This window comes from Antennarius striatus, chromosome 18, assembly GCF_040054535.1.
Source record: "Antennarius striatus isolate MH-2024 chromosome 18, ASM4005453v1, whole genome shotgun sequence".
NCBI lineage: Eukaryota > Metazoa > Chordata > Actinopteri > Lophiiformes > Antennariidae > Antennarius > Antennarius striatus.
Window position 1 is genome coordinate 13984763 of NC_090793.1, and position 16311 is coordinate 14001073.

The 16311-nt window shown below is 43.3% G+C and overlaps 1 protein-coding gene across 3 annotated transcripts in view; it reads left to right on the plus strand.

Annotated features, from left to right (window-relative positions):
* The window catches only part of LOC137611900 (zinc finger protein 521-like), an 88503-nt gene that overhangs the window by 56359 nt on the left and 15833 nt on the right, over positions 1-16311 (plus strand). For all 3 annotated transcript variants that reach the window (XM_068340057.1, XM_068340059.1, XM_068340058.1), the window contains one exon: positions 13092-13223. In XM_068340057.1, the coding sequence (XP_068196158.1) occupies positions 13092-13223 (132 nt within the window). The remainder of the gene's footprint in view (positions 1-13091; positions 13224-16311) is intronic.

The window sequence follows — 16311 nt, forward strand, 5'->3', positions numbered from 1 at the left end:
CCGCATGGTCTCTACCTGATCTAGTTGACTGGGTTGTGTAAGTTAGGTAGGCAGTCCATGTCTCCATCCCCCTCCTCCCTCCCAATATGCACTTGGACCCGGGCTCATGCTGCACCTTTTGTGTTCCACAGGGATAGCAGGGCCAGATGGAGGAATTTGATTAACCAGCAGTGGAGTACCAAATGTTCAATTGGATACAGAACCAGTTGGAAGGTGGGAGGAAGCGAGGGATGAGGCAGAGTAGTGGGAGAAATCTAAAATGGCTGGTCATGTGTGCCGGCCAACACTTTCCAAAGGGGAGCCCAAACAGACACTGAGGTGTAGTAATGCAGAAGCCCTTTTCCAAGTACCAGCTGGGCCTTTTAGGAGCCTCTATCCCCACAGCAGACACTCGGCAGCCACAGAGCAGCTTGACTTTACCATATGTGGAACTTTTTTATGCTCCACCTGGTTTCCCTAGGGGACCCATGCCGCTGGGACGCCGGAGGCAGGTGAATTGCTCTTAATGCAAGGCACTGAATCACTGGGCCAACAACATGAGGGATGTGCCTAGGGAGAGGAAATGGATCTAGAGAAAGACTGGGGTGGACTGGCTCAACCTTGGAGCTAGTGCCCACTGCAGAGCAGGAAATGAGGCTGTGTGCCACCACACACCTATACTTTGATAATCTCCACACTTCTGTTTCTTTCATAACATTACGTATGGCCCCACTAAGTGGTATTTAAAAATGGAACTCAATCCATTTGTAAATGGAATGTTTCTCTCAGCTCCCTGCCTCTTCAATTTTGATTTAATTCATTTTTACACTGTTTCATATAATGAACCATTGATAATGAGCTTTCACTACTGGCCAAGTAAAATACAGAGTAACTCTGCAGTAAGTTAGAGTAGTAGGACTTGACTCTGAAACAGTGTAAAGGAACAGAGTTCCTTGCACAGCCTGAGATTCCAGAAATTCAGGTTGGTCAGATGAGGAAAATATTGCCAAGGATGTGTGGTCACATCATGCCTGCACCTGTCTCACTGAGTGTATGGCACAAAGCCAGAGGTCACCGGTCACCACAGGGGGCTGTCAAGGTCAAAGGTTTATCACTCTCCAAGTGGTCCTGGAGCCATCACTCAGACCCTACACAACACACAATCTGCCCAGATGACTTTTTTCTTCCCCCACTTTTTCTAATCCTTCCAAATGGCTCGGGCAAAACTCCTGACAGAAGCGAGAGAAACAAACTGTGGGGTGTGGATCTCTAAGCCATCAGCTGGAGATTTCACTTTGAAAAGATTCCCTTTTACTCACTGCCCTTTCTACCAATCACAGAGCCCGCCAGAGTCCAGGCACCCAGAGCTGCTGCCCTCTGACCCTGCCAGCGGTTGTTAGTTTATTTTGTTTGGGCATTTTAGGGAGGCTGTGGCTGCTTTTGACAGGTCAGGCAGCAGGACTTGGATGAGGTCTTTAGCAAAGACAGCCAGAGATGGAGAATTTCACAGCTCGAAAAAAGACTCAAGCTCCCTCTAGCTGGTGTTGAAACTCCCACATTGCACTCATATTGCTGGAGAGGTTGTCATATTTATTGAAACATGTGGAAAATGGCCCATTTCAGAGTGGAAAAGAGGGGCCGTTTATGCAAAGTCAATCCCATCAAGCTAACAGAAATTCCTCAATACCCATGTTTCGGCAGCTGTGCCCTGCGATCAAATTGCATCAAATGTTTTGCAACACCCGAGCCTCCTTCTACCCTTTGTGTCGACCCCCTCCAATTCTCTCTTGACAGTGCCAAGAGCCTCAGATGGGTCCTCACTCACCCGAGAGATTGGGAAAGGTAAAGAGACTTCAGGGGGCAAGTAACCCGGAGTTCCACCTACCTGCAGCAGTAATTGGGGTAAAGCAACAGTGTCTCCAAGGGTCAGAGGAGGCCTGTCATGTGAGGGGCATGAAGGGGCAAGCAAAGGAGACACATCCCTAGAGAGGTACTAACCGTCATGCTGTAGCACCAACTCTGACATACTGCAGGGAATGGACCCGCCACATTGAGTCTGTCAGCTGTTCCAGCATTGCAGAGCAATCGCGGAGATCTCCACTGGGACTGTATTACTGAAGACTTCTCCTTTCTGCCTCTGTTTTATTTTTATTTTTTTGGCGGGGAGGGCAAAGTTGCAAGTGTATGTGCGAAAAGGGGTGTTGAGGGGTATAATTGAGAGCACAGAGGGAGCCTCGTCTCTCCATCTTATGATTTGGAGGTGAAGACAAGAGCCCTCGGGGGCCCCCTGTCAGAGCTTTTGGGCGCGCTCAGTGCAGACTTCAATAAAAACACACAAAAAGAATTCCCCCACAAGGGCGCCCAGCTGAAATGCTGACGCCAATGTAAAAGATTCCGTTTTCTGTGAATCATTTAGTACAAGACCCTGAGCTCTCCACAGAATGTGACAATAACAGGAACTCTCTTCTACTGTCCTACTTATTGTGAAGAAATTAAAATTACAGCAAACCTAGACGATGGCAAATTATTTTTTTCCCCACATACAATTTCACACATTGATCACCTCTGCCACTCCCTCATTGTCCTCATCTCTTTCCCCCCTCGCTTCTCTTTTTCTTTTTTCCTCTCACTTTATTCCCGTCATGACAAATGTCAAATGCAGTCGGTTAGGAGGATAGATTTCTTTTCGGCAGCCAAGAGTTTGCTATGTTGAATGAGTGTGGGGACAAGACTGCTGTGGAAGCATCACATTGGAGCATCAGCATCAGATATTTCTGTGAAAGTAACAGAAAGGTTTGAAGGTGTTGTCACAAGCTCACAGGTTCCTGTTGTTTGTGTGCACCAGGGGGAAATGGCGCCTTCTCACCCCTTTTGTTTTCACCCTCCCTATTGTTGTTTTTAAACTTATTTCTCCGTTTAGTTGTTACTTTCATTGTAGTTAAGAATCTCACCATGGCTGTTTTTTTTCTTCTTGTTTTTTTGAGTTTTGACAGAGGGGGTCGGTGTTGTAGTCAAAGTTAAAATTAGAGGAGTTGCTTTTCTGTGTGACTTGGAGACATGTCATCTTCTACAAGCGATGGGGAGTCTGTCAGTCACAGCCATGGTGTGTTTTAATCATCTCTGTCCCACTTGGAGATGTGCTGACGGTTAGAGTGAGGGTTCCCTCCCCTGGACAATACCAGTATGCTAGAATCTCATACACTCTGATGTCAGACGTAGCAGCCAGTTAGGAAATATGAGACGTTTCTTTCTCAAGTTAATCCTACAAATTCAATGGGGGAATCAAGTGATGTCTGGTGAATTTGAAGACGTATCACAAGTCCTTTTGAAGGTTTTTGTGATCTTTTAAAAGATGTGACAGCTGGAAGGAGATTGGCAACAAAATAGCTGGAGTTTGTCACTATAATAAGAGAATCAAGCTGATAGAATAATCAAAACCCAAGACATCTTTGAAGCTTAATGAGCAAGGGCTCCCCCCCAAGCGAGCAATAATAATAGTGTTTTGTAATTCTATAGCCCTTTAGATAATACTCCAAGGAATTTTAAATAGACGTTTCTTTGTAAAGCAAAGTAGGTTAGACTGGCAATTGTATTTTCCATAATTTGGCAAAAATGATCAAAAGGGTATTTACACTATAATGCTAAGATAGAATGAAGACCCCAGAAAGCCTGAAGGTCATGTGGCACAGTCAAGGTGCATATCCCTAATCTTGTTCTGATGGACCACTGGAGTCCACCGATCCAACTCAGTCTCCCTTAACTCCAGCCCCCCGTCTGTGCCTGCTCCCTGCAGACCTTTTTGGAGATGTAGCCTATCATTTCTGCTAGCATCCTCTGACAGTCTTAATGGATAAGTAGTCTCTTTAAAAGACCTGGAGAGCTCTTGTTGAAAAGACCACTCTGGGCACGTCTGTGATAAGCACTGCTTTTTCCTGTCTCGTCTCAGGCCCATTTAAGGTTGTGTTCATGTGCAGGAAATTAAACATAGTTGAGTCGAGGAGAGGAGAGGAGAGGAGAGGAGAGGAGAGGAGGAGAGGTAATTCTATGTACAGCATACTGAAATAATAAGAGGAAATGAATTATTAGTTTCATTATGATATATGTAAAATAAGTTGTGAAATAAAACTCTTACTCCGGCTGCAACATTATAATTGCAGCCGGAGTAGGGATATTAACATGTTACACACCTCTAAATTGAGCCTTAACAGCAGCTCAAAGAAAAATATTCCTACAAGCCCCTAAGCAATTAGTCCAGCTGCCTGCCTTTGTCCACCAACCATTGTGTTCTTTTTAAAACCCATTCTCTTATACCTCCACTTACTCCATCCTTTGAGATGCCATTGGAAATCCAGGGCTTGGAGTTGAACCCACAGTTGGTTTAAGTATAATGAAATGTATGCCCCGTCTCCGACTCCCTCCCTCTGGCTTCCCCTCACCCCCTGCCCCCCTGAAAGCACTGTCTTTGACAGGAAGGCCTTTGTGGTTTCTTCTGCAGTGATCTTTAGCCCCTTCAGGTCCCATTGACTATTTCAGGACGTCCCTGCGATTTGAGGGTGGACTCAACCGTTCACACATGCTTCAGAGGATTGACCGAGGAGAAAAATAGACAGATAGATGGAGTAGAAGCCTCATGTAACTAAACCAGCCCTCTGGGAAATCTCACCCTGATGCCTGGTCGCATCAAAACGGATTGTCTCTTTCTGATATTTTACAGTGTGCCTATTGAAAAACACACGCTTCTTATTACACATATGAAGACCTAGCTATGTGGTCCTCAATCACTATTTGGTTAAGTGTGTTCTGTCTTGTATTTTACTCATCATGGCAACTATGGCAACAGAAGTCAGGTGCGGTTTTAGCAGAAGGACTCAAGCTGAGCCATTTCAGATGATGCACATTTGAAATTCTAACATATATTGACTCAGTTCGTAGTCTCTATTTGTTTATTATATTCAATTTTTATGCAGATGAGGTTGAACTGATCAAGCATGGACCACTTACCTTGCATTTGTCTGTGTGTATATTTGTGCACATCGTACCTGAACCTTTTGTGAGTGTGCGACAGTGTGTGTTTGTTCCCTTGTGTGTGTCACTGTGTGGAACATGTGTTAGTGCATGGATATTGCAGCTTGAAGAGAGTGTGCATGTCCACTATATTACTATAGACGGAGCGTGTGAGGGGTGCCTCAGCATGTGTGTGCTGCTGTCTGTTCAGAGCTCTCGGCGCCAGCAGGGAGCGCCATTCCAATTTACCCATCAGCCACAGAGGCAGGGGGTAAAAGCACGGGGCATCGCTGTCGGAGATTTCACATTCGGCAGACGAAATTACCAGTCAGGGGACCCCTGTGTGGAGGTGATGAGCGAGGGGAGACTGCAGGGGTACAGCGTGGGGGAGTTGAGACTGTTATGGACAGGGGAATAGTGAGAGCAGCACGACTCTGCGCGACCCTGGAATCCATGGACTGTTTTCTAGGGAGCGTAGCTGCCAAGCTGCACATCTGTTTGACACCAGGCGCTGTGGTATGGCAGTCAGGGGCTGTCCATCCTGATTCACATCTCTACACTCTCTGGTGGAGCACAAAGATCTAAAAAACCGAACCGTTGAAGTGCCTTCTCTTGGCAAAATTTTGTATATATCGTCTAAGCATAACCACAAGACTGTGGTATCCTAACACAGTGCAACATAAACGTGCCATTGTAACACATCCTAGAATGGCTACCTCAGAAAGAGTTTCCTGTCAGCTATGTCTCCTGGCCTGTTCAGCCAGTGTTTGAGTGTCGGCCAAGTCAGATATGGCTGCTCCTGAGGCCCTGAAGCCTGTTGGGGAGACGGGACATTCCAAACAGCATAACTCATTCTTTACATCCTTTCTGCTGCCATTAGTTAATTATATGCAGGTGTTTTCCTTTCTCAGTTTTTTTTTTTTGTGGGGGGGGGGGCTGTTGATCTAATAAAAGTGTAACCATACGTACATAAGCCAGATAGACACAAGAAAAGAAGAAGGAAACAGTGTGGAGGAAGTGGCTGAATGTGCTGTGTGAAGCAAATTATTGCCCCCATGTAGATTCATCAGTTCTCCCTGCTGGATTAAGGAAGGGCCTTTCTAATGAAGTTCGCCCCGTCAAAATGAAGGGACTAATTCTGATTTAGCTGAGGTAATGAACTTCCCCTCTCCTAGTGAGAACAGCACCATGGGGTGAGGAGAGAGGGGTGATTGTGTAGAGGGGAGGTGGGGGCAAGGAAGATGGTATAGAGGGAGAGAGGCAAGACGAAGACACGACAGGAGAGAGATGTGGAGCGAGGACAGAGATAGAAGGGATAGAGGAGGCTTGGTAGAGAATAAAAAAAAAATTATGCAAAACGCCCGTCTCGTATTTGCTGAGATGTATTAAATTTCCAGCGCGGGTGCCTGTGTTATATAAAATTATGTTAATGTCTTCTGGCCCGCTGCGAATGGCAGCTTGCTGGTCCTGAGCATGCGTGGCTGGCCGCTACACGGAGCGCACTCAGTGGGACTCAGCTTTTCTATTAAGGAAAACCTCTAGACACCTGATGATGAATTCTCTCTCACCAAATGTTCCCCCTTTTTTGTGTTGAAAATATGAACGCTTTCCTAAATGACTTTAGAGAGCCCGGCGTGGAACTCAGCGGCCCGCGTAAGCAGAGGGGAATGGGGTATGGGGGGGGTTGTCCCTCTGCAGCAGGCTAAGGGAGTCAATTAAGACAAGCACTGATAATTATAAGCTGGCAGAACGTAGGGGCTGGCTAATTGTACAGTGTTCCATGCCGTGAGCTCAGCCAAGGGGCCTCTCTGTAACGTTCTCTATGTTTCTCCTTTGTGTGGACCACAGACCCCATAGAGCCACATACCTCTGCCTGACAATGCCACAGTGAGGCTGGTGAAAAAACCGGCATGTGCCCGTAATTAACTTCTCACAATCAGGCCATTCACTCTATTGAGACTGGAAAAAGATTCCAGTTATGCACACCTAATTTCATCGCTCCTCTTTCCATGCCAGTAAGTTTTTTTTTCTGTTTTTTTTTGTTTGTTTGGTTTTCTTGTTTTTTTGCTTTTTAAAAAAAAAAAAATTGTTCAACGGCCATTGAGCGCAGGAGTCTTAGAAAGTCGAGGTGTAGTCACTTGACCTTTATTTCCTTTAAACAAGAAAAAGCCCAGCAGTTTATTTTATAAAGTAAATTAGAGCATTTTAGCACAGAATGGTGTTGGTGTGGCTGCAGGGGGTCCAGCGCTCCCATACAATCCATCTCAGCAGCCTCCACTGTTTGTCCCCAATGGACCTCCGTACCTGCCTGCAGCTGAGGCGCCCACACATCATTCGTTAACAAGAATTCTTCTCTTGCCTTTGTTGTTGTAGATTTCTCCATTCTTTTTTCCCTCTGCCTCTATGACCTACACACTGTTCTTTTGACTGAGTTTCAGCCAATGAGGTTTTGAGCTGTATGAATGGTAGGCCAAGCTCAAAATGGCAGAGTATGTTTTAAAAGCCTACAGTTGCACCAAATTCTATTGAAACGGAGGGTTAGTTTCCCTCTGAAAGGTTAGATCATGATTCATGAAACTCTATGCAGTATCTAATTTTGAAGTTTTTATAGGTCTACTGGTAGAGAATGGTTTATTATCATTAATAATATAATAATAATAATAATAATAATAATAATAATAATAATAAAAAGACTAGTGAGTTCAGTATATTTAGCTATGGAGTGAAAAGCCTGACAAAAGGAATGCATGGGGACTCTTGGTGAAATAACTCAAGCGGAAACGTCTGTTCACTATGTTTATTTTGAGTGAAAAAAAGAATTCCTACGTTCTGTCCCCATATTTTGTGTGTTACAAAAGGTGTTCTATCCCACTAAACCTTTTGTAACACCCACTCGAGCGTTACGCATGTTTATCTCGACACAAAAGCCTGTCAGTTTGGTTTTCCAACTCTGGCCGGGTAGCCAGGGGAGCTGTGAGGCGGCTAATGTAGGCCCTGAGTGGCTGATCCTAGCGTGAGCCTAGACCTGCTCTGATTAGCACCTCCAACGAACTGCCATGCATCAGAGCAGACAGTCTCCCAGAGACATGCTCCCCCAGAATCCTTTGCTCTCGCTCTGCGTGGGCATCACCACTACTGACATGTCACAACCAACAATCTCGCCTCAACCTTCTTCCTCCCTCTAGAGGACAGAAAACAGCATCAGGCATGCACCGATCCTGGGACCCTGACATGAGGGATTCAGTACTCCACTTAGCTTGTCTTTCGCTTCTCTCTCTTTTCCTACAGACTGAATGTCTTTTACATTTATACGTCCATAGAGGGAAACTGGAGTGAAGCGTCATGTCTTAGTAATTTTCCAGTCCCTTCGATTTTAATAGCGAGCCCTCAACCACATTTTCAGAACTGTTTGTTGTTGTTAACTTTTTGATAGAAATTGGTTGAATTTTCAAGGTACCTTGATTAAATATAGACTTTAATTTTTATATTTTGCACTTGATTCACTGTCTTTCTCACTGCGGAGGTAGGAAATAGATATGAGTAACGTTCCCCCCAGGCACTAGTTCTCCAATCAGCTTCGGTCTAGGGGGAGTCCATCCCTATGCGCTCCCACCAACCACCTACCTACCCCCATCCAAAGCATTCTCTGGGCCTTAATGGGCCTTGTAGTACTTCTGAAATGAGTTTGTTCCTTATGAGCACTGCTTCCACCTCAAGAGAGCATACCACATGGAGGTGGAGTCAATTTGTATTCACCCATAATTCCCTGGGCCTTAATCACTCTGATTTTCCCCCCATTATCTGTTAATGGATAGTTCCCGCTGAGAGAAGAGAGAAGTAAACCCACCTACTGTTTACAGGCCTGAAGCTGTCTACTCCTCTACCATCCACAATCCTGCAGTGGGTTGTATATACAGCCGTGAGTCCAATGAAAACCAAAGCTCCTCGTTTTATTAACATGCAACTACGACACCTTGCTGAATATTGTGGAACAGATGGCAGAACAGACAGAAAACACTTGCTTAAGCTGAAATTTATGATAAACAAGATCACTCTGAGTAGGTTTTTCTGCCTTAATGGGAAGATTTGTCAGTTTAGAAACTCTACATTGGTCTGATGTGTTAGTTTAACCAGGCCACCTTTGATTCTTACATTAGTTCTGTCTGTGGCGCTTCCAAAACAACACTATCCTACCGGCTAAAGAATTCTCAGTTTGCTCTCCTGCTTGTTTACTCATTACTTTCAGCAAAGGAGTGCCTTGATTGATGTCCTTAATATCATTTGTTGGAGTGTGCAGCTTTGGCGACACAAGCAGCACAGGTCCCTCTCAAAGCGAGCTTCTGAGAACCATTCGCTATGCCCCAAAGAGTAGTGTAAATCTAAGTATCACATTTTTTCTTTTTCAGAGCCTAAACACTCCTAAATTCCCCTCCAAATCAAACTGCTCCTTAGCAGAATTGTTTAAACAGAGCAAGGGGCAGTGGTGTTGGTGGAGCTGGAGAGAAATGAAATAAGCTGAGGCAGAGTTTTCAATTAGCCAGTGCCCTGTGTTATACTTCTACACACCATCATCAGGAAGTTGGACTTCTGTAGTTACTTTAGTTTTTACTTACTGTCAGCTGATGGCTGTGCATTTGCACTTTAAACAAACTGAGACGTCTCTATCAAATTCACTTCCAATTTACACAATTCAATATGCCAGAGCAGGTGAGTCATTTTGACATGAAGAGTTGACTAAACTATACAACTAGACGCGTAAGCCCCAGCGTCCCAAACAACCTTCAACAACACATGAACTTCAGCCTGGATGAAAAGTAAACAGGATGGAAAAATAAAGACCATTCTTTCTTAGAGGAGTTTTTCCTCTTCTCCTTCTCCCGCCCCTGTCCTCCACATGGGAGAGATATTAGGCGTTTGTGTTTTAAGGAGCTGTGTAATACATAAACCATGAGCCACAGGAACGCAAGGCCCTGTGGATATGTAGATGGGCTTACTTTGCTGGTGTCATGGATGCTTAGAGAGAGCAGGCAGAGGAGCAGTTCTCATCTAAAAGATTTTTCTTAGGAGTGCACAGGGGCAGGGTGGTGGCAGTAGAGAACACTCGGGAGAATGGGAAACAGAGATTTGGAGGTGGAAGAGAGGGAGAGGGAGAGCGCTGACAGTCCCCTGTGGCCCTGTAACTATATCCAGAGTCTGCTCAGTGCTTGGAGGAGGGTGGGGGCTCACAAAGGACCCTGCTGATTGGACAACCCAGGAGAAGAGCTGGGGGAGCAACAGGAAGTGACCTCAGCCCAATGAGGTAGCTATTGGGGCGAGCGTGCTGACTTCCTCCCTTGGCTCTCACTAAGAAACAGGCTGCCAGTCTGATTCAACCCCTGTTACAGCACGGAACACAAACCCACCCTCAAACAGAGTGAATTACAGGATAACAGAGAACCATTTACTCATCATACACTCCCAGTAAAACCTCTGTTGCTCCTTCAGTTACTTTCAGTGTCTTTTTTGTGCTACTGATCAATTTCAGTTCAGGGCTGCAAATAAACATGTGAATGCAGTATAACTGAAAGCAATCAATAGAATGTAAGCCTATATATCTGATCATATATAGACAACCTGTAACATATACTGTATATAGCACAACTCATTTCCAATACATCCATCTGGATGACCACACTTTACTTTGACTGTGAATTTTATTTATTTATTTATTTATTTATTTATTATTTACAAGGTTTAAATATAGTTAATAGTTAGTAGTTGCCAACAAACTACTCATTAAATAATTTTCTTGAAGAGGAAACGTTGTGGGTGTTTCTGGTGTCTGTTCCAGCTGACTACGGGTGAGAGGTAGGGTACACCCAGGATGTGACACCAGCTCATTGCATGGCCTTTAACAAATTAATAATTACTATTATTTTAGAAGTGGTTGGTAAAAACTACAGTGTCCAACTCTTTAGGGGATTTACCGAACCTCTTTTAGCAATAGTCATATGTTTGAGTCCTATTAAGTGCTCACATCTCCAACAGTAATGAACAGGCTTTGGGCCAAGAGTCACAGTCAGTGTGTGGAATTTTGGAAATGTGTTGGCAATAGGAAAACACAGAATAACACCATGCAGTTTTTTTCAAATTTGAAGCATACTGTTTTAATGTTGCTTTGCCATTTTTCCCTTGGTGCACCTGCTCACAGACGTAAACACACACTCACACACACACACACACACACACACACAAGGTCAGTCAGGCAGGTGCAGAATTATCTGCATAATGAAGCAGGCCAGGTCTCCAAAGGGACAGCATTGGGCACCAGGGTCAAATGAGGGCTGCGCATATGGCAGGAGAACAGATCAGTGAACCCTGCAGCAAGCTTGACCTTAGTGTACACCCTCACACAGACAAGCAAAGTGATTGGTGATCAAACAGAGCAGTGATCCTCAGGCACGGCTGCGACGATGCACTCATGCCGTCCTCCTCCCCCCATTTTGCTGATGCCTGCTGCTACTCTTGCATGCATATGTAGGCTACAGAGCATCTCTCCTGTCAAATGTATGATTGCACAACACACCAGCAAATCATTCCCTCACAAATCATGAGCAACCTCGATTGGCCTTTACCATGTGCCACACAGTCATGAGGAAACAGTCTGTGAGCTTGCGCTGATGCACAATTTTCAGTTTGTTTTCATTCTGTAGGCACCACTTTATGTGATACGCCACGCCATATGCTTATATTACTGAGAAAAGAACATGTGGCAATGTGTTGCAGTAAAAAGTTCCATACGTATACTCCCGCTGTTTCTTTTGGCGCAGCAGGACAAGTTTCCATTCACCTCTCTTCCTGGAAACATCAGGGGTCACTGGGTTGCACTTGTCAGAATGAGTCCATATCAATCTACGGGTGCAGAAAAGAAGTTATTTTGCTGTTTTATATACTTCCAATAAAGTGGCAATATCCATCATGCACACGAAGCATTCAAAGTGATATTGGCAAAGCTTTTCTCACAGTGCAACAACACTTGATTTAAGGTTTCTTTCAGTTAAAGTTCTGGAACAGGAAATGGAAAGTTGATGATTAAATATAACATAATGAGCATATTCCCTGAAACTTAACAAAAAGTGGCTGCTTATTGGTGGATATACAGATATAAAAGTAATTTAATATAAATAACAATTATAAAAAATATACAAATATATCATATATAAATAATATATAAATTAAATGAGGAAACCTGCTTGTGAAGACACCAAATCTAGCGCTCATTCCTGCAGAGTACTGTCTGTTAGCCAGAATCACTATTTTTTAGCAGATGTTTTGCCAGATTTGACTGAAGCACTTTGATTTAACCCTATACATGGATCCTCCAGGGTTAAGTCTGGTACAGCTGGCTTCCTGGAATGTGTATTAATGCTTCTGGCATATGGGGCCTATATGACAAGCAGTGGGCTGTTGAGTCCTTGGTGTGTCCATCTCATCCCCTCTGCAGCAGTTGGCCTAATGTCATGTTTGCCAGCATTGGCCGGGCCACATTGGTCCTTTATTGACGCAGTGGAGATGGCCAGCCCTCTAGAAATCTGAGTCAGCAGATCATTGCACTTGAAATGTGTGTGAGGGTTCAGTTTTGAATGGCATTTGTTCAAACTGTGGCCAGAGCTTGGAGGTAGTTTAACATTTAAATGCCAAGTCTGTCATGTTGTGTATTATAAAATGTAAATTGATATATGAGCATGTTTTAAAGAATGTGATAATTTAGAACTAATGTTATCATTTCAGTAACATTGTCTCTTGAAATTATTCTTTTTTATTTTAATTAACTTCTTCTGCTTTCAGACTTCAGTTTTAAGTCACTAATGCTAAAAAAATGTTATTTTGCAAGGTATGTAAAAAAAAATCACTTTGTACAAAAAATAAGGCATCATCTGAGCAATTTGGATCTTAGCTGGTCATTTGATTTATGCCTGATTTCAACAGACCACATGTTATGTTAGTTTCTGTCTGAGTCATGAGGTCACAGACAGGAGTATTTGACATCTGAATTTAAATTTCATGTGAAATAATAAGATGTTCGATTAAATTATCTTCTTTTGGTTTTTGTTGTTTCTTCTCTGCAGAGGAAGGATTGAACCATGAATGCAAGCTCTGTAGCCAGTCCTTTGACTCACCAGCGAAGCTTCAGTGCCACCTGATCGAGCACAGCTTCGAGGGAATGGGAGGAACCTTCAAGTGTCCAGTCTGCTTTACCGGTGTGTATGCGTCATACGTTTGTTTGCATGGACTTGTTTTTGTGGCCATTAACTTTTCAGAGACATCCCCTTTCTCAATACGCATCGCTATGAATTTCCTTGCTGTCTTTCTTTGAGCGTGAAAAGCCAAATGGATTCTAAATGAGTTGGGAAAGGTCAAGCAAGCTGCTTGGCTAAGGCTGAGAGTGGTCTGCTGCATGTGGCTTTCTATTTAGTCAAATTGCCTCCAAATCAAGGCCAAAGAAGTGTCACGAGGTGAGAGGAGGGGAAAAGAAAGAAAGCAGAGGGGAGGACAGTGTGAGCTGAAGGGAGATGGGGGATAAAGGAGCAGGGAAAGAAAAGGAGATGTGCTAATTGTGGATGGCAGTGGTGCTGATAGCTGTAATGATCTCATCTGTCTCTGTGCGTGGAGTTGGAAGGACCGGACTCCTCCTGAGAGGATAGCGCCCTCCTTCAGTGTCAATAGGGTTAACTATCTCTATAATGAAATCTGCAAAGTCGTTAACTTCAGCTCTTCACTCTTTCTCCTTTCGCAGCTCTTTACTCTTCCTCACACTTTTTGAGCCCTCAGCTCATTTCCTTCATGTGCACTTCCTGCACCCCCCTTTCATCCAACCATCACCCAAAAAACACAGTTGTCTCTCTTCTTGTTTTTACATCAATTAACATCATTAACTCACACTTTGCATTTTGCCCTAAGATCTTTTTGCATATATTTTTTTTTTACCTCTTCATCCGCCTCGCTACTTAGCTACTCAGCTACATGGCTCCTTATTCGTTTTACTCATCCCTGTCTCTCCACTCCCCTCCCTCATTCTGCTCTACTTCTCTCAGTGCTGTTTTGGCCTTATCGCTCTTTAGAAGCCTATTGATATATCCCCTCCCCGAATCCCTCTCCATCCCTCACAGGGGTCTGAGCATTTAATATACAGAGCATGCCTCCTTCATCTGAGCCTTCATTTTCCACCGCCAGCTTTGACAGACAGGTCCCCCCTCTCCCTAAGCGTCCATATCGATCACGGCGCATGAGAGAGAAGGATGCTGGGAGGGAGAAGGGAGGAGGGAGAGACAGAGTACACCCGCAGGACGGTGGTCACAGAGCTGACAGACAGATGGGAAAAGGACTACGGTGGTGGGCAAGGCCGAGTGGAGCGTACGGACGGACTGAAAGGCCTCCCTCTGTTGGGGATGGAGGGGACAGGCAGACAGTAGAGTACTCAGAGGAAAAGGAGGACCTGAGAGTTTAGCTGACAACTGTCCTTGAATATATTTCCTCAAGTTCAGCCTTCATAAAGTAGAGAAAATACATCCTACTAAATACAGTGCATTGTTAGATGAACCTATCTACCATTAGCAGGCTTGATTTGACAAATTTCAATGTTACCTGTAAGACATAAACACCCGTGGAAGGAAGGATCCAGTTCTTTTGTTTTAAATGCAAAGATCAAAACAAGTTAAAATATTCTGGAAAAAAATCTTTCATTCAAAAAAAAAAAAGTATCCTCACCCGTCTGCTTGGATTTTTATTTCCACAAGTATACTATTACTTAAAAGCAAATGCATTTTCAAGGGCGTGCAAAGCTGAACACATCATTTTTCCTGTCGTGGATCTATGTTAATAAAATGTTCATTGATGTAGTATTTCATTTGTTTACCAATGATATCTTAGTAGAGCATCATTTTTTTCATGCTCAAATTGAGATGCTTTAGGCTCGTTTCTATTGGCTACAGAATAACTTTGGTTCTGGCTAAGAATTGGAAAAGTCAACTGGAAACACAGAATGTGTTCACTTTGTTCTCAGTTATTGCAAAACCACAATATTCTCTCAATCTCAGCAAAAGTGCTTTAAACGTGTAAACCTAACCACACACTTGACTCAGCACATGAACCCCTGATTTCCCTTCATATTTAATTGGCAAAAGAAATTAGCAGTGTATGAACATTATTTATTGGAAATAGGTTTGGAGTATTCCAAGTAATTATATAAATACAGTATATTCATGGATATTAATACACAAATGTAATTACTGATTATGCAGAATTAATATAGTATTTATGTAATTATGTTGTTTTATATTAACATTGCATATTGGTCAAAATGGAGCAAACGTGCACCACTTTGTCCACCGAGAGAGAGTTTATTCTATAGCACGTCATCTTATTTTGTATATTTCTGTAGTTGGTTAATCAAAAATACAAATACTATTCCAGTGCCTATTTTTAATCTTTAATCTTTCTCTTTAAGCATTTTATTCTCATTAAGCGTTTTATTTTAGCCAGTTTTGCCTAGTCATTGTTGATGAGATGTTGCTGATGATTCACTATTCCCAAGTATCATTCACTATCTATAAGCAGCAACGTGACTGATGAACTTGAAGATAAAATTTAGACATCAAATGTCATCAAAGGGAATAAATATGTCAAAATGCAGCACTGCAATGCAGAAATCAGCTTTGAAAGAGTGTTAAGTTATTGATCTAGAGAGCACACACACACACACGCAAACTAGACATTTTTGCTTGTTACATTATAAAAGTATTTATAATGTATATTAAAAACTGGAAACAAAGAAAAAAATGAAAAATACATCTGTGGTTTTCTTTTGTAGCAAAATGGAGAGTGGAGGCTACATGGTCGGGTGATTCGTGGAGAGGCAGAACCGAGTAGGGATTTGGTCCTAGCTAAAAATTGTCCCTCAATAACTTGCTGTAACCAACATCTCTCACCAGTACCTGCTGTTACAGCAACAAAGAGGACAATGTTATACTTCTGAGTAGAGTGGTAATGGGGACTAACAGACAGCACCCTGTACCGGCAGACAGCACATCTGACTCTGGTTACACAAGAGAAATAGGAATGTGCGACATGTGTTGCATGTTGCCATTAACTGAGAGCAAAACAAACAAAAACAGAGATCATTTTATGAAGGAAGGACATTTTAAACACGTTCAGTAAATTTCTTTCCTTCAGCCATCACTCAATTATTTGTCTGACTGTTCTCATCTGTTGCAGTAGACTATAAGAGGTCATCAGTGCGCTGATAAAATGCTTTTAGAGCTTCCTCAGCTCATCAGCATTGCCAATTTC